General features: G+C 39.6%; 1 protein-coding gene across 1 annotated transcript in view; it reads right to left on the bottom strand.

The window, feature by feature from the left end:
* NPTN (neuroplastin) overlaps window positions 1–22,993 on the bottom strand; it is a 64,366-nt gene that overhangs the window by 22,248 nt on the left and 19,125 nt on the right. The window contains exons 2-3 of the mRNA XM_063090026.1: window positions 7,784–8,131; window positions 2,674–2,845 (exon numbers count right to left, since the gene is read on the bottom strand). Of these exons, the coding sequence (XP_062946096.1) occupies window positions 2,674–2,845; window positions 7,784–8,131 (520 nt within the window). The remainder of the gene's footprint in view (window positions 1–2,673; window positions 2,846–7,783; window positions 8,132–22,993) is intronic.

Here is a 22,993-nt window from a genome sequence, read left to right as displayed (position 1 = left end):
GCATCAGCCACAGAGAAGAGGCAAAGTCTATAAACTCCAGCGCGCTTCATGATTGGGCCCCTGCCTACCTCCCTATCTTCATCCCACGCCACTTTCTAGACCTGCTGTTCAGTCTTTCAGTTTTTCATGTGCCAACCTTGTTCTTAACTCAAAACTTTCACACAGATGTTCCTTACATAGAATGCTCTTCTCATCACTCTTAGCCTACCTAATTCCTTTTCATCAGGTCTTGGCTTACATGTCACTTCCTTCTATCCCCAATCTAAATTCTATCCCCTCCATGACATTCTCTCTCATACTACCCCAGGATTCTTCACAGCACTTATCATAATATATAACTACATACTTATATGATTGCTTGATTAATGTCCAACTTCCCAACAGACTGAGTTCTAAGTGGGTAGGCACTGTTTATTTGGTTCACAATTCTACACCCAGCACCTAGCCTGGTGTCTAGAATAATAAGGGAATGAATAAACAAATGGACACAAACTCAAAGTGAAGAGCTGTGCACAGATCCAGACCAAGTTAAGCAGAGTGATAGGAAGGACTGTAAGAAGTGCGTATGGCCAGACCACACTTCCTCTGAATCTCACAGAGTGATCCCTAACAAGCTGCCCCTGAGGCCCAACTTCACCTGGGCTCAATACATTCCAGCCCATACACACACACACCAAACATGTGCAGAAAGGTTGGTGAATAATTACAGGAAACCGAAACAACAGTCTCCAGAACAGAGGATAAATATTTATATAAGGCTGGGCTCCTGCTCTTTTGCTGAGTGGTTAAAATACAATGCTTGTGATGGTCAAATCTCCACTGCACTAGTTAAATGTCTAAGGAAAACTCCTAAACTCCAACACTGATTGGCCCAATGCATTCATCCATACATTCATCCACATGTTCCAAAAAAAGTAACACAGGTTAAGAGACTATGGATGAGGAGAGACATAGCTCATCCCCAGGACTGTCTCAGCATATCCATGGCAGCAGCATAACATTCTAAGAAAAGCAGTCAAGATGTCTTCTCAACTTGATACAAGTTCCTCTTCTTAAATCAATATACTTGGAATAGGTAAATCAACACAACTCAGCAGCTCCTTAACAAGTGTTCCAGAGTTTGAGGGAGGAGCAGCAGTTATATCTTCAGAGGACTCCCAAGCTTGAGGCCATGACTATGGGCTCAAAAATCTCCCCACAATGGTCCCTTGGACTAGCTATTGGGAAGGAACTGAAGCAAATGGAAAATGTCCCCTATAAGCTAGGCAGAAACAAGGTTCTGATCTATGGCTGACTTAGGTAATTCAAGGGACTCATCAGTTGTTATTCCACAAAATGTGGAATCCCTGAAAAACTCTACTAATGCAGAGTATCCCTGTAGAACTTCAAATAAGCTGAGGAAAAAAGAGAGGCATTTTATAAAGTCAGGCTGAAACTTTATGAAGTCACAGCTCAAAGCTTTATGGGCAACAGTACAAGACCCAAGAGAAACATGATTGGATGTCTGCTACCTTGAAAGAGGTACTATAAAAAACAATGTCTGTAAAACTAATGAATAGACCAAGAATAAATGCCCTTCCTTCCACTTAACATCTCTATTGGATTAACTCTTTCCAAACTATGAGGTTATATTTCCAATTTTATATCAGAAAAAACTACAGTGGAGATAGGTTAACTACCTTGCCAATTAACAGTATGGTGCAGCAGGACAGGAAAGAAAAAATTCTAGGAACAATTTTAAAAAGTCATAAGACCTGGAACCTAGCTTTGTTTTTGAAACTTATTAGAGACAGTATTTGGCCTTTCATGAAAGCAGCCAAGAGTTACTTCTGAGTCTTTGCTTCCTCACCTGAAAAAAGGAGGATCCACAAACTCATGAGGATCAATTAAATAAAGGGTGTGAAAAGCCTCAATGCTGCAAAATACTGCAGAATGTCCTTGCTACTACTGGGTCTCACTCCAGTTCTCTCTTTCTTTATACTGCATCAACCTGCCAAGCAGGACTAGCCGATCCTTTTCCAGAAGTTTTCTACCAGGAACAAACTATTCTGAAAGGTCAGGTGCCATGTGTTGTAGATATTCCAAAAAGCACCAAATCTTTGGGTCCCAGGTAACTCCAGCCAGCAAATATCCTCCTTTTCTTAAAGGGTATTTCCAGGCTATCACCTTCACTCCAGATAACTAAAGAGCCCTGTATTTGCTGGTCCTAATAATGTTATGTTAATATTAAACACTCCTAAAAGGGAATTCAGTAGGAAATCTACCCAGTGGAAAGATCATTTAGGTAGATGTCTTGCTCTAAGAGTCTCAAAGCAGACTTCAATCTGATTCCTCAAACCACTAGATTAACTCAAGAGACCTGCCTTCTAATTGTGACTCTCCTATTGACTAGTACTGCTACTCTGAGCGAATCACTCCCTCTTGCCCTCAGTTTCTCTGTTTATCAAATGAGCAGATTATCTGTGGTTCTAAAACATGGCTACTTTATTAGAATCATTTGGGAATCTTTTATAGATTCCTGGGCCTCACCCCAGATATACTGGATTAGACTCTCCAGGGGAGGACCACATATATCTCTTTTCCCTCCCACATAGCATAGTTATGGATGACGAATGTCAAGTAAGCTCAGCCATGCTCCCTCCCATCTTCCCAGAAGCTGCTAGCCCTTCTCACCTGTATTCCATGTTGCTGGCATTCTTACGAGTGGCAGTCAGTTCCAACCCATTCTTTGTCCAGTAGCTGTATGTAAGGGTGTGAGAGCTGGAGGTGAGGTTACACTGAAGGGTGACAGGGAGAGCAGGACTTTCTCGAATAATGACCTCTTCACTGGTGACAATCCGTGGCTCTGTAATAAGAGTGTACAATGATAGAGGGCTACAGCCTTCCATCCTCTGCAGCCCTGGCCTGAAAGTTGGATGGGTTAGGAGGGGGAGACTAAAAGAAGAGGGAGGGCAGACAGGACCACATGAGGAATTTCACTTTACCACTTTGAAGGAAGTCAGGAAAAACAATGATTATAAGCAAATGACCACTACAGCAGACAAGAGCCTGAAGACCAGTTGGCCTAGACGTGAAAGAATGGGAATATTACACAGGTGCTTGTTCTGGCAACAATCCACTTACATTTTTGAATACCACCTTTTTATGATTTAAGAACCACCAACTGATTTGACTTCAATTAGAAAATCAGGATCCACCTTGCAGTTCTAAAGACAAAGGCAGTATCATTTATATAACTAATAAACTCCCTATGGAGTCACTGGGCCTTGGAACAGTAATATGTATAATTAGATAATACATGTATGCTTTGTCCCACATTTAAATATGTTAAAACTATGGCAAACTAGCCATGGTCATTATTTATGCAGAAAAAGACAGTGTAGACCCTAAAAGCAATCTTCCTCCTGAAAGTCTCTTGTATTTTCCAAATTTTACAGAGGGAAATTATTAAGGAATCATCAGTTCTTTTCTCCACTCCATAATTATTCCCCAAACAAAATGTTTTCAGAATTGCACTTTAAAAACACATTCCATTCCAAGAAAATATTAATTATAACTAGAATGCAATATGTGTTGGCATTATGGGCTCCTAGAATTTTAGAATCCAAAAGCCCTGAGAGGTCACTGAATCCCACTCCTTTTAAGAGCTAGAAAATTGAAATGACTTGTACAAGGCCATAATTATTATTAGTGGCAAAAGCTGGGCCTAGAAAACGCATCTGATTGAAATCTCTACCCTGCCCCACCCCCCAACTCTAAGACCACCTCCATACACACACCTTCTGCCCGAGGGAAAGGTGTACACTTTACCTTCTGGTTCTATCCTAAATTTAGATAACCCGGGACCACTAGTTTATCTATACAATACCCTATTTGAGTCAAATATTAAAATACATTAAGCAGAAAAATTTGAAGTCAACTACATCATTCCTGGAAGGTGTGTCTATAAAACGCTTTGAAATCCATCACTATAAAGTCTCAAGACATTTCTATGTTTTTTGTTTTTGTTGTTGTTGTCATTAATTTTTTCCCAGGCTTATATCTTTTTCTACTTTTGATCGAACATTTTCAGGTGAAGTCTAAATTAACCATCTTCTCCCATCCATAATAAGAGGTATTTTGCTCTTTTATTTTTTTCCAATTCTTTCTCAGTAACCCTTGACTGACTTCTCATTTCCCTGTATCAGGCTACTTCCTGTCTACAACTTCCCATTGGCTAGCTCTCCTCACCATTTTATGCAGTATAGTGCTGACTCTTAACTCTCGAGAACAGAACTCTCTCTCTCCACTGGAACTAAGTTGTGTTCATTGTTCAGGAAAGGGGAGAGGACTGAGAAGTCATGGTATTTGCTTGGAAAATGTAATACCTTAAGGGCCTCCCAACCAATGTAACATTTCTGACTATAGAGTTAATATCTGTAAAGAAACTTGTGATAAAGCAAATCCTTAAATTTGCCCAATTAACACACTGGCTTTAACTATTTTCCAACTCTGGCAAAGGGAAATGGTTATCTTCCATTCAGCACTGGTCCTTACTGGTAACATCAAACAGGTCTCTATGTACAGATAATGAAGGCATAGCAGCCACTAAGACAGAAGCAAATGCATGTAAACATGTCAGCGAAGTGGTGTCCCATGGTTTCCAAGACACACTAAACAGAAGCCAAATCCCTGGGCCTTAAGAAGTTGAGCAGAACGGCTGCAAACCCTGCAACGAAAGGCGCACACACACCATCAGCAGAAAGCATCACAATTCCAAGAAAAATCAAAAACTAAGCAAAAACAAAAGAGAAAAAGAACCAGTACTCCACAGAAGAGAAATTAAAAAATATAAAGGCAACATTAAAACCCAAATACACTTTTAGGTTTTCACTGAATTTTTATAATCCAATTTCACTTTCTGTCCCACTCAGAACTCTCCTTCTGGTTTTTCCTCTCAGATTGCACAAGGAAGGGTGAACTCTGAGAATGAGGACAAGAGTTTCCAGATATTTAAATACAAATAGGCCAAAGTAAATGCTACTCTTACCTGTAAGCGATGCAAATGACCACTGCAGCTCAGGGAGATTAAAAAGTTGATGAAAGCAACTTGGTAGAGTTTCTGCCAAGAATTCTTAGAAGGCAAAGGAAATCACTTTCCCCTTAAGTGTTAAAGGTCCAGGAGAGATTCAGCTGGGAGCAAGTGGATAATTTAAATAGGATTAAATATGATTCTGCACCATGGGAAGGTTGTGGGATAGGATAACCTGCCTCCAACGATTGCTGTATATGGAAGCCAGTGGTAGACCAAGCTGCTTGGCTGTGGTGCACATCTGCATTCTGCACCAGGATGAAGGTGGGGCCTTTATTTCTGTGGCTGAACTCTGCCCAGTGAAAGTCCAAGAGAGATGAACATTTAGGAGAAGCTCAAACATTTTTATCTGCCACTGATTCCTATTTAGAAGCAGCTAGTAGTAGGCTCGTACCCTAGCCATCACGCATATGCAAAGAACATGCTATGGCCAGAGAGTTACTCTAAAAACCGGGCACATTTCTCTTCCTGCCTTCAAAGAGCTTTGGGGAAAGTACTGCCAGGAAGTCATTCTTAGATAGAAGACTAACTTTCCCCTGGAGGCACTGTCTTTGGGGATGCTGAGATCATAAAATAATCCAATCAGAGTTGAATTCAGGGTGTTGAAAAAAAAAGAAAAAAAAGATCAGCAGTAGTAGCAGGAACAACCTGGCTCTCCAAAACAGCTAACTAGGGCTGACTGATGGGGAATTCTGGGGAGAGACTGACTAGCCAGGATTTGTTCAACCACATGCAGATACTTCTGTGTTAGAAAGCTTGTTGCTAAGTAAACTGGGGGAATGCCAGGTACTTGCAAGACTGGTAGGTACCTAAAGCCTCATCTTTTTCTAGCCCCAGACATGGCCTTTCTAGCTATGAGTCAGGTTCATGGATGTACCAAATGCCCAGCCCAGTCTATGCCTACAAATTTCTGCAGACCTTTGTGGCCATTTGGGTAATTCTGCTTTTAGAAGGAAAGGAGCAAGGGGACAGGAGAAGGCGGCGTGCAAGGGAAAAAATTTTTTTAAAAAAAAAGAAAGAAAGAAAAATTGCTGGGTTAATGTTCTCCGTTTGCACATAGACAAGGTTTTCTTTTTCCCCTTTCCAGAGCAAGTTCTCTGATTCAACAGTGCCGACTGCAGCAGCCTCTCCTATCTCTCTTCTAAAGCCTTTTTTTCCTTAAAAAAAAAAGGGGGGGGGGGATGGTCAGAGTGGCTACAAAGAACAGGCACTAATTTGCTATTTCCCATATGATATAGATTCAGGGCCCATGTCATATCACCTCCTGTGTTATTAAGTTCCTCATAAAAACAGTACTTTACTATTTTTACTTACTCTCTCCAATCAGTTCTGTAAGTTAGAACTAGCTGTAGTAATATCAGAGTTCTTGAAGAGAAGGTGAAAAACCCATAGGATCTTTCCATTAAATAGAGAATGCCCCCTTATAACCAGGGCTGATGTGGGGCTAGAACTCTTCCTGGCCAGAGGCACTGGTTCTATGGTGGCTTCTCCCTTCCTGTCCTTCCCACTATACAAGTAGCAAGTCACTCTCCATAAACAGAAGTAGCCACAAAAGCTCCTGTGTCAGATATCTCACTTGAATCTGCTACAATACATGAAGGGGAAGATTCTGAGCCAGCCACCCAACTCAACCCGTCACTTATAGGTAGGGTTGGAAACTAGTTTCCTCTTTTCTCAAGACACAAAGAAAAGGCCAGTGTGAATGGTTTCCAACGATTTCTGAGGTTGCCCTCCTCTGGGATGAGGAGCACTGTGCCAGCACTCAGTCATCAGAGTCAAACTGTGAACAGAAATCAGATACAACTCTGACTGTGAAATGATGTGGTGGGGTTTAAAATAAAATATTTTGCAGCTTAGCGTCACCTGCCTCCTAACAGCAAGACATATGGAAGAAATCTCTGGCTGCTGCTTTTAAGAGAACAGGAGACTGAATGGGAATGGGCAGGCCCAGTGAGGAATGTACTGCTGCAGTGGAGGGTTGTTATCAGAGAAGCACATGCCACTGTTTCAGAAAAGAAAAAGCTGGAACTATGGAAATATCCAAGCTTACATGCCACCCAACAACCAAAACACACCACCACGCTGCACCCATGGCAACATTCCCATCACAGAACAGGATGACACCACGTCACAGTGAGGGAAGAGGCTGGGCAGACACAAACTTAAAACCATAGAGGTGAAGGCAGCTACTCAGAGAACTTCAAACGGATGAACAGAAGAAATAAAAAGTAGTTAGATTGGGGAGAGAAACAAAAATAGAAAAGCACCAGAGAAGAAATCAGCAAAAGGATAGCAGGCAACCTACTATGAAATTAAAGGGGAGGGAAAGAAACAATTTCAACACTACCCTCATTTGACTGCCTGGTTTTGTGCATTTAATTTTTTTTTTTTAATCTCCCCAGTTCTCCCTCCCCACCTCTCCCCAACGCAGATGACTTTGGACAGTCACGAATTTCCTCAAGTTCTTTGTTCCTGAGGAGAAATACACAGAGAAGGGTTGGGGGATACGGGAGGCAGAAAGGACGGCAAAAAGAAAAAAGGTTGCCACAGATGTTTTCATACACTACAACCAGAAGTCGTGGGTTTGAAAAAACAAAGACAAGGGGTGGGGTAAGTGATCATACTGGGAAAGAGGGAAAGGAAGCAGAAGGGAAGGGTCATTGGGCCACCTCTAATGACTACAGTACTACTACTGTAGGGTGCTGGACTCACTCTGAAGGACGCTTATGGTGGCCTGGGCTCGAATCCATGTTATGGAAGGATTTTGCCTCAAGTCATTCCTCTTGGGGTCGTTGCTGGCCCTGCACTCGTAAGTCCCAGAGTCCTCCAAGGTGAGCCGGGTTATTCTCAGCACACTCACGCCGTTTGACCCGTAGGCGGTGTTTACGGTGACACGGCGCTTCCGAGCACCGTCCCACAGCTGTCTGAAAGACTCTGCCCGGTTGACTTCTGCGTACCACCACTGGATCTCTGGCGTGGGGCTCCCGACCACGTCACAGTACAGCTCAAAGGCGTCCCCCGTGAGCTTAGTTTCTGACATGGGCGACTTGACAAACCCAGCTAGAGGGAGGGGGAGCAGGAATGCAGTGACAGGCCAATCAGAAAAAAAAGAATCAACAGGTGTTAATAGTAATTTAAAGAAAAAAAAAGAAAAAAGAAAATGAATTGCAAAGAACAAAAAAGGATTCATTTTTAAACTATAAAGAGACAGCAATAGCATTTCGTACAAGCTTTCAGAAGAAGAACCACCCTGGGAAGCTTATGAAGCAAAGGCAGGCTAAAGTTACAAGCTAGGGCAGCCCAGGTGCTAGCCAGGCAGAAGCAAGCCCACTGGAAAGCATTTTAGCAATGGGCCCAGCTGGTAGGAATGAGGAGGGGAAGAGCCTCTTTCCTTAGGGCACAAACCATTACCTTTTCAAACTTAGGCAAGTGATGAAAGATAACCAGAAGTGGCAGCAGATTTATATGCCAAGTCAGGATCTCTCTTTTGGATGGGTAAACACTTCGTTAGAAATGCAATGTCCTTTGTAAGCCTCAACAAGAAGTATTAACGAAACTACTGGGCCTTCCCTTGGGATTTAGAGTCCAAATTTCAACCGTGAGGGTAGTAAATTTCTGTCATGCAGGATTCTACCCTGAGTTCAGATTACTTCTCTACCTCCTATTCTTCCCTGGGCCTATGGCAAACAGACAACCTAGTTGTCTGTGATTAGGCAACCATTATCTGAATGCAAACCTTCAGGTACAGGAGAACAGGACAGTCTGTACTTCATTTCAGGGTGAGAATTACTATGGGGGTCAACTCAGGAGTGGAATCAACTGTACCAGCAACCCAATTCATTGCCAGTGAGTGGAGGGACTATATCCTACATAATCCCTAAATCCATACAACTAGAAAACTCTCCTGAAAAGCCAGTCTTAGAAATAACCATGGTACTTGACAGGTTTTCTCTACATAGTTTAGTTGCCTGGCTTCAAGAAGCCAGCCCAAAAAGAATGAAAAACGTACACTGATGAATTAAACTAAACTCTAGGGGAAAGGCCAGGCCTCAACCAACACTACCAGGCACTGCCTAGAACTAAAGTTGATGCCTACTTCCACTTGCCCATAATTTGCTTGAGGTTACCCTTCCATAAGACAAGGTGGCAATGGCAGAAAAAGAATTAAAACAAAATCCAGGCTTATTTGAAAAACTTGGAGTTCAGACCATAGGAAACAAAATCACAGTGCAAGGATGTTCTCTCTCATCTATACACTGCACGTTGGGTTTCTTCAGCATTTCCACCAATTCTGGCAGTGTCCTAAGGTACAAGGTAAGAAGCTAAAAGAAGGCACTGAGTGGCATGGCAACTTCCCTTGGGAGGCCTGGCTCATGAGCCAAGCCAGCCCCTTTGCAATGAGCAGAGAGAGGGGTCAGGATCTGCTAACATCACACTAAGAACATTCCAGAGGAAAGGAAGGACTAAATGGCAGGCACGGTTTTCCTAAAGTCAAGAAGCCAAGGATTTAACAAGGCTAGCTGAAAATGAAGGCTGCTGTATGTAACAATATGTCTGTATATATCCATAGCAGTATTTGCCTTTGGAGAAAAACCCCACCCTATGGATCTAAGAACACTAAGGTAGGTACACTATATTTATCAAGTAGATGTCAAGACCTCCAAATTCATACTAGACTTTCAATTCCTGATGCTTTCAAAACTTGGGGAGCACAGGAATGCAGAAACTTAGTAGGCTTAGACTAAATGTTCTGCCTTGGATATGCCATTCTAAACTACCTCCTTCAAATCCACCATCCATTCTTTGTAAGGAACTATGTACCAGAGGCCCCAAAAAGCCAAACAGATGTCATCCTCAGACACAGAAGTTTTAGAATTACAAAAAGGAATCTCCAAGCCTCTGCACAAAGAGCTGAGCTCACTGCCAGATAAAGTGGTATCCAAGAAGCCATGTCTCAGTCAGTTCTCACAAATTACCACCTACCCACTTGTCAAAGTTACTACCAGCTAATATTAAGAGAGAGGTAAAGAAAGCTGATTTCATTATTTTACTACTGGCTCAATCAGCAGAAAAAACTGGATATCAACAAATCCCTTGAATGCAGTAAGGAGAATTACTGTTTTAATCATATTCTCGACCATTAAGTGGAAATCACAAGTGGTCTTATTATCACATTCAATCTGAACTTGGGGTGTATATATCCTCTCAAATGTTGTAATTACGCACTTGATTATGCTCCATAATTCTGTCAGTGGATTTGTTTTGTACTTTTTTCCTTCTGAACTGCACTTCACAAAGCACACTTAGACTTAAGCCTGTTTATCAATCTGTTGACCACACTAATGTAAAAGGAACGCCTGCAAATATGTTCAGAACCCAAGAACCCATCCAATTCCAACATGTTCCAACACTACATAATTCAAAGGTAGCTAAGAAACAGTCTGAACTCGATACCCACTGCCCACTACTGAGCAAACCACTCAGCCTGACCATGCCACCCCAGCATGACTTCCTGCTGGAAAGGAAGAAATACTGGTCTGATTTGGTTCAATTTCCCACATGTATTGAGGAAAATGGGAGCAAGTCAAATATGTTCTTTGAATTAGTAAATTATATGATGTATATTTAAACAAAGATTTAAAAACAAGATTAAAAATCCCTTAAAACACTGGCAATGGATATCATTCTGTGCATTTTTCAAAGGCATTATTACTATTTATTACTATTAGACATATATATTAACAGGTAACATTTTCTAAGTACGTGTTATATGTTAGGCAATGTGCTAAGCACTTTCTACTCATTATATCATTTAATCCTTACAACTGCTTTATAAGATGATATCATTAAAATCCCCTTAAAACTGTGGAAACTAAGGTCCAAAAAAGTTATTTTGCCCACAGTCACAAGCTAATAATGAGTCTGATCTAAAATCCAGATGTGTCCAAAGCCAAAGCATGGTCTCAACACTTTCTGCAACTGCAGTCAATGTGTCTTACTAGGCTAGAAAAGTTTTTGTAGTTATTTAAAAGTTAAAGATATGCTTTGTCACCACTTAGTTTAATAAATTAATTAATAATTCCAGGCCACAAAAAGCCAGGAACCCTCCACTGGAATATGCAACATACTATGATCATTAACTCCTTAAAATTATAATCTTACTAAAGAATGGAGATAGAGGAGCATGGGACCAAAGAGTTCCTAATGTAAGTGGGGTGGGGAGGGGTAAACAGTGAGAAAAAAGAAAGGATGGTTCTGCAGCAAGACTGCCCCCTAGTTCTGATAATTCCAATACCCTGCTCTTGAGAAGGCTGGCTTCAGAGGAGTTTAAACGACATTAGATGCTTTTCCCTGGTGTTGTAGTCAGAGGCCAAATAAATAAAGGGCAGCACCTGAAATTTCTATAAAACTTTACAGTTTGCAAAGTGCTTCCACATATATCACATTTCATTACATTCACATAGTTCCACTAGGTTCATAGGGCAGATACAGAGACAGGTTTGTGACTTGGATGAGATCACTTAAGCGTCTAATCCTAAATCGATCTGGGACTAGAATGCAGGTCTAGGGTTCTTTCTCATAAACCGTACTGCCTCTAAACGAACCAACTAGGGGATTCTTTGACAGCTGAACCCTCATCAAAAATTATGAAAGCAGATCTATTACCCCTCCAAACAGCAGGGAAAAGAAAAAAAGAAGAAAAAAACCCTCTCTACACAGTACTGTGAAATCACAATTAGCAAGGGAAAGTTATTAGCAACCATCCACCTCATTATCCATCCACAATTAGCTCCAACTCAGGAGAAAAACCAGTTCTCAGCAGCAGCAGGATGTAGGCAGCTCAGAGCCTGACTCATTGCCCTGCCTCATTAACAAAGGCTTTCAAACAAATATGCGTCCTCTACATGAAAACATGCAACTGCCTAAAGTTGGGAGGCCAGGAGAAGCACCTGTTTGGACTCCAGGTCAACGCTCATCCAATATTTTGGGAAAAAACCCTAAATTTTAGAAAAACAGCCTCCGGCCCCACCCCTTACAGCATCTCTGCCCCTGTCTTAAGTGTCTGGGCTCAGAACTCCAACAGTTTTGAGAAAGTATTAATATCAGTGCATTCAGTTCAACAATGATAGGGAAAGGGGCTGAAAGGCGGTTACTGGCTTTGGGGGAGGGAGGGACTAGAAGCTGGGGTCGGAGGGGAGGGGCAGGCAAAGCATTAAAAATGGAGGCAGCAAAACCAGGAAAAGCATAATGTAAAACTGCATAACGGTGGGGGAAGGGGATGGGAGGCAAAGATGACAGCTGGGGCTAGCAGCCTGAGAAAAGGAGGAGCTCCCTGGCAGAAAAAACTGGATGTGTAGATATAGAGCAGAGGGTGAGAAGAAAAAGGGAACACAGAAGAGCAAGTTGAGCCCAATCCCAAGAAAACTTCTTTTACACATGCCCTAAAGAAGGAAGAACAAAAATAAATAAATAAATAAAGCTAGGTTTGCCCTATACAAGAGGGAGGGACCATCAGTGGTTTTCACAGCCAAAATTGTCATTCACCTCCAGGGCAACCACAGAACAGGAAATAAGACTGATTTTACCCCCTCTCCCTCAGCTGACTACTGCCAAGGCCAGGCCTTTAAATCTTGCCTGCTTTTGTCACCTTTTTTAAAAAACAGCTGTTCCCTTCAAGCCCCCACTAACGCTAATTCCCTGTGGGTGGCTCATGCTGTTCTCTCCTTCATGCCTCACAGTAAAGAGGAAATAAAAGCCAAGGACATAAGAGTACTTCTCTCTCTGTCTCTGTGTATGTCTCTCTCTCTCTCTCTCTCTCTCTCTCTCTCTCTCACACACACACACACACACACACACACACACTCTCTCTCTCTCTCTCTCTCTCTCTCTCAAATCATCTACCTCAAAAAGACTGAGCAAGACCCATTGACATCTAAATATGGTTGCAGGGACTGTGGGTATTTCAAATCCGTCTTAATGACCCTTAACTGCTGCAAGGCTGTCATAGACTTTCGCCTACACAGGCTACTGCACAGCCTGCCTACTTTAATGTTAATTAAGAGAACATTTATCACTATTCCTTAACATCAAAGGTAGGTCTGAAGTCCATATGCATTCATTCTGTGTGTACCAACCAAGGGTAAGGTAGGCCTGAAGCCCTGGAAGTAGATGAAAACAGGGTAACCTCACTCTGCAACAGGAAGAAGGTACCATGGATTAATCTGATCTCTAGGTAGAAATGGAAGCGATTATAAAGTATTTTCCAAATTCAAATCTACTCCTTTCACAGCTATCAGGCAGATATGACAGAAGTTTGGAAAGATCATCCCCATCACTAGCTTCTAAACTAGGGCCCACCCTTTATTCTCAAATTATACCATTTAAAATGGCTAAAGGAATCTGCTCAGCCTATATTACCCAGCCGTCTGCTTTGGAAAAATAGGGAAATCTAGTTCGTGCTAAGAGAGACTATATAGTTTAGTGATTAAAAGTAGCAAACTCTAAAATCAGATTGCCTGGATTCACATGAGGCTCTGTTACTAACTCTATGACCTTAGGCAAGTGACCTAACCTCTCTGAGCTTCATCTCCCTAATCTGTAAAACAAGGTTAATAATAGCAGCTACCTCATAGGGTTATTGTGAGGATTACGTAAAATAACATAGTTTAAAACAGCGTCTGGCACACAGTAAGCACTCAATAACATTAGCTATTATTATATGTCTCCATAGAAATGAATGATAAACAGGCCACATGCAGCAGCCTTCAGCACTGCTCCACAACAGGATGGGAAACAGAACTTTACATCCAAAATGAGTCGAACTTAGAATCCAACTTCTTCAAGACACAACAAAAAATTAATCTTAACCTTCCAAATAACATGAGAACCAGAATGGAAATGTTAATTGCAGAAGGCAATGAAAAAAAAGGAAATTTTTCATTTCTTCCTATCCTTAGAGCAAACTAGAATGGAGTGAGCAATAACAGATACATGTATGTAGGCTCAAGGAATTAAAAAACGTTATTAGAGTTATAAGCAATTAAATCTGAGATAGTATAAGCAATGTGGAAAGTCTAAGTAATGAGAATAAAAAGAGGCAATACAAATTCTCCTTTCAAAAAAAAAAAAGGTAAAGAATAAACCTATCAATTACAAAAAAGGCTGCTTAACAATGATTTATGGGAAGATACTGGATATTGGGCAGGCCAAACTGTAAATTCACAAAATGTAAGATAAGATGGTAGTTATAGGATTTTGGATCATATAAGATTTAGTCTAATTTCAGCCTAAAAAGTGTGTCAGTTTTTGAGTGAGGACCTCCATAACTTAAATTCTCTTAACTTTGAGCAGTTTCTTCAAATGGGAGTGCTGCCGCCTACTTTATAGGGTAGTTGTAAAGATCATGTAACACATGTAGAAGAGTTCTGCAAACTGTAAAGCTCTATGCAAATGTTAAGTCACTTTAGGACAGACAAGAGGTCAGCAGCTGATAAAACTGATCTCCTTCAACAAGGATTTTCATTCCGTCCTGTTGTCAATTCCCATTGACAAGCAAAACAAGCATAATCTACCTAGACGTGTGGGCCTGAGAAAATTACAAAGAAAGAAAAAAAAAGTTAAAAGTCTGATAATAATCCATTGGCCTCTCTCATCTCAGAAAAATACAAATTCCGTGTATAATTTCAGAGGTGCTGCAGACCCCAGGTTAGACACCCCGAGTCTAGATTGAATTACTGTTAGATGAGTGGATGGATAAGGGTCTCTCTATTAAGCTGAGAGCTCACCTTATAAGGAAATGAGCCATGGTTTAGAACATCTGGGTTGGATTCTTCAACTTCTTCAACCTCAGTTTCCTCATCTGAAAAATAGGGTCAATACTTCCTATCTTCTTCATAAGGTCATGGCGATATTCCCATGAACAATGGGAATGTAAAATAACTTTGTAACCTGTAAAACTATAAATGTAATAATATAAGATGGCAGTTTTATGCAAGCATTCTCCTATGTAACTTAAAGAGTGATCTATACCAGTCCTGGGTGTTCTGTTGACGTACCTCAAAAGCAGTGTGGGGCAGAGACCCATGGGGGCGAGGGGTCGTCTACTGGACTGACTTTCACTGAACTTTGTAATTGTCCAAAAGAAAAAAATCATTAAAAATCAATGACCCAAAGAATTTCAACATGTTTCAAATAGAAAATGACGGTAAATAAGGTAAGGGTGCCAGCAATTAATAAAAATGATGTAGAATACATTCTGGTTTTTAAGAAAAAGGTCTTATAAAAATAGAACTCCACACCAGATTTAAGAAACAGAAGGAACTGGAAATTTTTACTAGCAAAGAGAAGAATCAGCTCAAAACTGAGCCCCTCTTGCATTTCTTCCTGCATGTCTAACATGTTCAAAGGGCTACACTTGCCTATGATCCTGAATATCCTCACGTGTGCTCTAACAGATTGAAAGCTCTGCTCATACCAGGGTACTTCGAAAAGCTGGTAGAAAAGGAGAATTAAAAGATAATACAAATCTTTCCATGAACATTCTGAAGTACCCTCATATGCTGTTTATCAGAAAATCCTACCCGCCTAGTCTAGGCTTTTACAGTCATCAGTTAAACAGCTTCATTATCAAAGACACTCCTGAGACTAACAATTCTTCCTCACCCCAGGGAGGAAAGAGGCATTTTAATTTAATCTTGAGCAAACAAAGTCAGATCCAAGAAAGTGAGGCTAAGTCAGGTCCCATTTTGACTTTGACATCAAAATGACCATGACTTTTTAGAAACTAAGGATGTGTTCAAGGGGAAAATTGCAGTAGCCACAAATTGCTGTTAAGTTAGTCTTTTTAGAAAACTTCAGGTTATTCACTCCCTAACTCCACAAATAGTACTCAAGCTGCTAGTACATAAGGGAAAAAGCTAGTTTTGCTAGCCACTAAAAACCAAGAATGTGTCTGTCATCCAAAGGAAATGGATAAATGCACACAAACCAGCTGTACCTCAAAGAGAGTTCTGTTTTTTTTTTTTTTTTTTTTTGTCTTTTTGTGACCGGTAAGGGGATCGCAACCCTTGGCTTGGTGTTGCCCGCACCGGTGAGCGCACCCCCACAAAGAGAGTTCTTAATGAATAGTTTAGTTCAAACGGCGAACCCCTTACATATTTAAGCAAATGCTCATAGAGGCTCTCTTATCCCAAAAGACAGTCAAAAATAGCTTTGGGCCAATCCAGAACTACACCCAAAAGGCAGCTTTGAGTCCAAAACCAATTTTGATAATAATTTTTTAAAAACATAAAAACAGTTACAGAGCATTTTAAGTGTGCTTCAGTTGGCTCTCCAGTTAGGATTTATTAAAGGCAAAATAATAACAATATGCTGGAAAAGTTGAATACTCTAGAGTTTGACAAAGATTCTCTGCTTGACCAAAATTTAGTCAGGCTTCTGATCCTTCTACTATGCCTATCTGTGTACTTCCTTGTAAAATTCAGTTTAGCAAAGAACCCTGCTAATAAGTTAGCTTAGCAAGAACCCCCATCCTCAATATCTGATCACTCTTGATATCAGATCAGATTCCTCATCCTCCACTGTCTCCCTCTGAGGTGAGGTCTGATCATCCTGGCCTGTCTTTAGCAAGAATCGCTTAGGTCAGTTTAGCCAGAATCCCCTTGCCCCTGATTTTTCCTCTTAGTAATTTTCCATCCACTGATCCCCACACCCTGCTCCTTGGCTATAAATTTCCACTTGCCCATGCTGTATTCAGAGTTGAGCCCAATCTCTCTCCTCCACTGCAAAATGCCATTGTAGTGGTCCCCATACCTATTCACAATGGTCTGAATAAAGTTTTCCTCACCATGCTTTAACAAGCATTGCTGAATAATTTTTTATTTAACAAGTAAGCCATTCTCAAAAGCCATCGGTAACCACTACTCAAAATCTTATCTCCACTAATTTTTTTCTGTAAAATGTACCTGTCTATAGATTCAGTATAACATCTGATAACAAGCCCCCTTTCTGTCTCTGACAACATACCAACAATCAGGATTTAAATGTTAAAGATAACACAATTCAACTCATTCTTCCACCATCATCTAGCCCGTGAGTAGGACAATGAATATACAAGCAGTCCAAGTTGATAGTCTTGTAGTGAGCAGGACCAAAGCCATGTTGGGACCTAAAGCTGCCTGGGCTGCGGGGGGGATTTTAAAAAGGAGAGGATTTTAAAAAGGACAGTTTTTTTTCTCTCCACTCTTGCTTCCCATCCCCTGACTTTCTTATCTTGCTCCCTAAGTAGGAAAACAAGGCCAAGAAGCTAATTAGTACTTTGCAAAGGTAACAGTTCTTTCTTTGAGACCTGTAGAGTTTTGAGAAATGATCAAGGCCAAACAACTGGAAGCTGACCTTGGGCACTAGCCAAGTACACTGACACAAATCAAAATCTTGCAGGGTCCTGAGATAACAGCGAAGATGAGAACAGAAACCAGATGAGGCCTTGGTGAGACGTTGTACCTGGCTCACAGACACGGACCCCTCGTAACTCATATCTCCTGCTCTCCTGCTTTTCACCTCCCACATTCCATTCCCTCAACGCTTCCTTTAAAAACCCCTCAGTAAATGTAAATCGTTGAGATGGGGTAGCCTACCATCTGCTTCAGCTGAATACATCTGCTTTTCTAACACCAACCATTTGATTCCTGAGGTTTTTTTCTTTCCTTTTCAAAGGAGCAGGCAGCTGGACCTGAGTCCGATAACAGTCTGACTATTATCTAGAAGATATTTTCACTGAAGGAGCCAGGAAGCCCCCTCCTCCCACCTTTTAAAAAATAGCCATTCGCAGAAAACACAGAGTTAAACACTTTGCAGAGAAGGAAATTCAATCTTCTGAGTCACATCCCAAGATGTTAGGTAATATTAGTCCTAGTCTTCCCAGCTGATGAATTATTTCCAAAGCATAAAATAGCTTATAGTGGAAACCATGCGGGGAACTTTGTTATTATGTATCAAAGGCAAAACTTTCCTTAGATGGCAAAATCCTAGAGGAGCAATTCTTAAACTTTACCATGCATCAGAAACTTTTGGAGGGCTAGTTAAAACAGAATCGTGGGCCCCATCTCCAGAGTTTCTGATTCGGTAGATCTAAAGTGAGGCCTGAGAATATGCGTTTATTACAAGTTCTCAGGTGATGCTGGTGCAGGGACCACAATTTGACAACTAATGTCTCAGAGAGTCTGAAATTGTTAAAATTTTCAGCTTGTTCAAATAGAAGGAAAACAAGGACACAGGAGCCACACAGACGTTTCTGAAACCACATAAAGACTCTCCCAGCAGCTGAGTCTGTGATTCACGACCAAAAGAGGTAAAGTTGCAAAAATGGTTACTAAAAAATTGTGTCATTCACTATGACTTCAAACGATGACTTTATTGTATACTTGTTCAGCTTAGCAATCTATAAATCGAGAGCATGCCTTCAATTCAATTTACCATTTACTGAGGGCCTGTTTACCAAACATTGTGCACAAGGATAATTAAAATAAACTTTGTTCCCAAACAGATCTCAACCTTTCAAGACATGAGACAGAAGAATAATCAAAATATGATTGATAATGACCACTTCTGTAACAAAAGTACTCAACAAGAACATAAATGAGAAATAATTAATTTTGCTGGGGGAGTGGGCTTATACAGTAAATCTGAGTCTAGCTTTGTCAGTTCGGGGGAGGGGAAAGATGGTCTTGTTCTAGGCAAGAGGAAATGGTATGAGCAGTGTTGAGAAGTGGTAGGGATGAGTAGTTCTAAGTAAAGGTGAAAAAATTCAACATTTTTTGAGTGCTAATACATGACAAACACCTATTAAGGGCTCATGCTACTCAGAATAATAGGACAGACTATATTCCCAAGACCTCACAATTTAGGGAGAATGACAGGGATCTTATAGGCTATAACAGCCTGTATTCTATGCTAAGAAGCTTGGGTTTCTTTCCATAGAACAAGGGGGTATGACTGATCTGACTGGTGGCAGTACAAAGGATGTCAGAAATAAGGAAGTCAGGCAGGAGTTAGAAAGCTCCTTCAATAATCCAAATGAAAAATGAGTCTGAATTAATAAAGAGTGGCTGTGGGAATGGAGAGAAGGTAACGGATGTGAGAAATGTTTACAAGACAGAATCAAGTGAACTTGTTGACATGGGGTGAAGAGTGACACTGTCAGTGAAATAAAGGAAGACAGGCTGAGAGCTGGCTTCAGAAGTGTATACAGGATACGTTATCTTGCTGAGATTTTCAGATGTAGTTAAAAATAAGGACAGGAGAGAGGTGCAAGCTGGAAATATGCACTTGGGAATCATCAACTTATATGGAAGTTGAAGCAATGGGAGGAGATGGGATCACTCAGGGACGATGAAAAAGGGGCTGAAAATGAAACTTGCTACATAACTATACTTCTTCCCAAATGATTCACCACTGAACGCAATACACTTACTAGGATAAAGTACATTAAATTAGGAATTAATTCCCTTCCTATATCTGGATAATACTTTTAGTAAAATCAGATAAATACTTTATTATTCTGCTTCAGAAGATTTAAAAAAAGGAGGGTCTTCTCATGTCCTTGATATCAATGACTCAGATATAAGGCATAGTATCCATACCAAAAGGTCCCAAAGCAGCATTAGTCTTCACTTGAGTAGAGTACATAATGCAATTAGTCTCTACAAAGAATCCTTAACCTTTCAGAAAAACAGTACCCATTTGGTTCCAAAGATTATCTTGTAAATGCTTCTTTTTGGGAAAAAGATTACATGTAATCCCAACCAAATTTTCTCACCTTTTAGAAAAGAAAATGTATGGGATCTCAGCCTAAAGCCCCAGGCTAAACCAACTCTTACCCTGCACTCTGCAGAAAAAAGTACTGAGAAACAAAGCCAACATGCCACAGATCAAGTCATTCTAGAGAAAATATTAATAGAAATAGTAACTATTTTAGACTCTGATAAAAGCTCATAAAAACATTGCAATGTCTATGCTCATTTTCCTACGTTCTGGTCCTCTTCAATATGTCTGTAAAGATTAACTAGATATGACTTTGGAAAATAAGGATATGACACTGACACACAGGCAAGTGACCAAGAGAATCTCCACTTAATAATGGCATGGAATTGGAAATTCCCTTCCCGCCTCTAGGCCCCAAACTGAGGACACGCAACAGAACTTTAATGAACCTTATTTTGAATTTTAAAAAATGAGTTACAAAATGAGACCAATTTAACTCCTTTATATATGGAATGTGTTGAAAATGCGAACTGTCCCATTACTTAAAAGTAGTGATAGTGACAAAAAATTATTTATATGGTGAGATTAAGCAACCGAGTCCAAGGAATATATGGTATTACATACCATTTATGAAGATCTGTATTTCTCCACAGATTCACAACTTATATAATTATAGTTCATTCAGGAATACAGGGCAAATCATTCTTAAAGTAATAAGCAATTTAACTCCCATTAAATGAGACTTTATTATATATTCAACCCACTATTAGAAAAATTAAAAATATTCTACTTGTGGTATTCAGTATGCAAATCTAGAAACAGACTATCGAATATACTTTCTTAAAATTAAATATAGTTCCAGACAATGAAATATTATTCAGTGCTAAAAAGAAATCAGCTACCAAGCCATGAAAAGACATGGAGGTAACTTACATGCATATTTCTAAGTGAAAGAAGCCAATCCGAAAAGGCTACATAGTATGATTCCAACTATATGACATTCTGGAAAAAGCAAAACTATGAAGACAATAGAAAGATCAGTGGTTACCAGAAATTAAGGTAGAGGGAAAAATGAATAGGTGGAGCACAGGGGATATCTAGGGCAGTGAAACTATTTGGTATAATACATGTCATTACATATATCAAAACCCATAGACCTACAACACCAAGAATGGACTCTAATGCAAATTATGAACTTTTAGTGATAATGACATGTTGATGTAGGTTCAATCAACTGTAACAAATGTATCAGTCTGGTGGGGGATGTTGAGAGTAGGAGAGGCTGTCATATGTGGCGGCAGAGGATATGGGAACCGGTACTTTCTGTTCACTTTTACAATGAACATAAAATTATTCTAAAAAATAAGTCTGTTTTTTTAAAAAAATTAAAAGCATTAACTGAAAAATACTTAACAATCATGTACTGAAATTTATTTGGCTTTAGGACTGAGTGTATCTGATTGCAGATAAATTTAAGAAACAAAACGCATTAATGCAAAACTACCTTTGAACAATGAGAATTTACTTCTGCCCAGACAAGATAGTAATGTCCACCTATATCTTGTATTTCTGACACAAGCACAGAAAACACAGGAATCTATTCTAGCCCATAAATCATCTTAAACCTTAAGATCTCCCATACTTCCACTAGTCTATCTCAATTAATGCCCTCCTAACTCTATTAAATGGAAATCTCTCATCACAGGGAAAAGAATGTTACTTAATATAGGAGGAAATTTCATAAGCCTTCATCACATTAAGTACGCAGGGCAGATATTATATTTGTGGGTAAGGTAACCATATAATTTGTCATCCAAACTGCAACACTTTTTAGAATAAAAGGTATGCTATTAATAATTTTGATGGGGCAACAGGCACAAACTGAGAATTAAGGTTACTCAACTTACAGAGAGGACATGTTGTGTAAGATCAAGCAATGAGAGCGAAGCTATCCCAGAATAAAACTCCAAGTCAATTAACTTCCAGTTCTAAATACTGTATATTTGTGATTTATAATCTTTTCCCAAGAACTCTGAGCAATAATATTACAAGAACCCCTTCGATTTTAAACACCTGTGTCTCAGATTCAAATGCATCGAGTCCTCCAAATTTCTGATTTTATTTTTTTCTCTATCAAAACTGATAAATCTTCCATTTTATTCTCCTACATTCAACATTATTTGTTTTGGTAGCTACACTACCTTTGGCTCAGATAATTTTCCTACTAACCAGAATCCCTTGCCTTACTGTAAAATACATAATTCAAGGCCCTACTGCCCAAACAAAATACCTCCTTGATTTCAAATGATAATACATAAAGATCAATGAGCCCTAATATTTACAAAAGGTAGTTCTCCACTTAGTAATCTCAGTGTCATCATACCTAGTAAAGTTATAAGCCCTAGTAGAAAATACACCAAAATTGTGTAGGCTAGCATTTTAGAACATATTATCATGAACTCTCTGATGATATTTCACACATGAATACCAAACTGCATGGTAATAAAATGCTGAACATATCAATTTAAATTGTGACTTCTATACATTAATACAGAAATTGTTCCATTTCATAAACATATACACATATGTCAAAATCTGAAACCTCAGGTGTACAATCAGAAGATTGGAATAGATAATTTTTAAGGTCTTTTCAGCTCTAATATCTGCAAATCTACATATTATAAATGGTCAATTAATTGAAATGCAATATTCTATAAATCCACGAAGATGCATGAGACAAAAAGAAAATATAATTTAATAGCTTACAAATTATTTGGAAACCAGGACATGTCTCTGATTTGTACCCCCACAATGCCTTGCTCAATATTACTCAATAATATTTGTCAAAAGAATGGTGAGAAATAAGATTCTCATTCACCAAGGATTAAGGATAAAATCCTTTCATTACATTTCAATCTATTAACAACTTAAAATGTTCTAGTAATCATTAGCATGTTAATAAACAGTATAATAAATTATTAGAAAGGTGGCTATCAGAACCACCTTTCTGAATATCAACAGAATCATACATTCTAGGAGACCACACTGTGGTATATTTGAATTTACCATACATGTCCTGGAAGTTACTTTTTATTTAAAAAAAAAAAAAAAAATCAAATCCTTCATGTCAGCATGTTTTCTAACAAGCAAGGTAATAAAAAT

This window comes from Cynocephalus volans, chromosome 3 (assembly GCF_027409185.1).
Source record: "Cynocephalus volans isolate mCynVol1 chromosome 3, mCynVol1.pri, whole genome shotgun sequence".
NCBI classification, from domain to species: Eukaryota; Metazoa; Chordata; class Mammalia; order Dermoptera; family Cynocephalidae; genus Cynocephalus; species Cynocephalus volans.
Note: the sequence above shows the minus strand (reverse complement) of the source record. Positions and strands in the feature narration are given on the sequence as shown.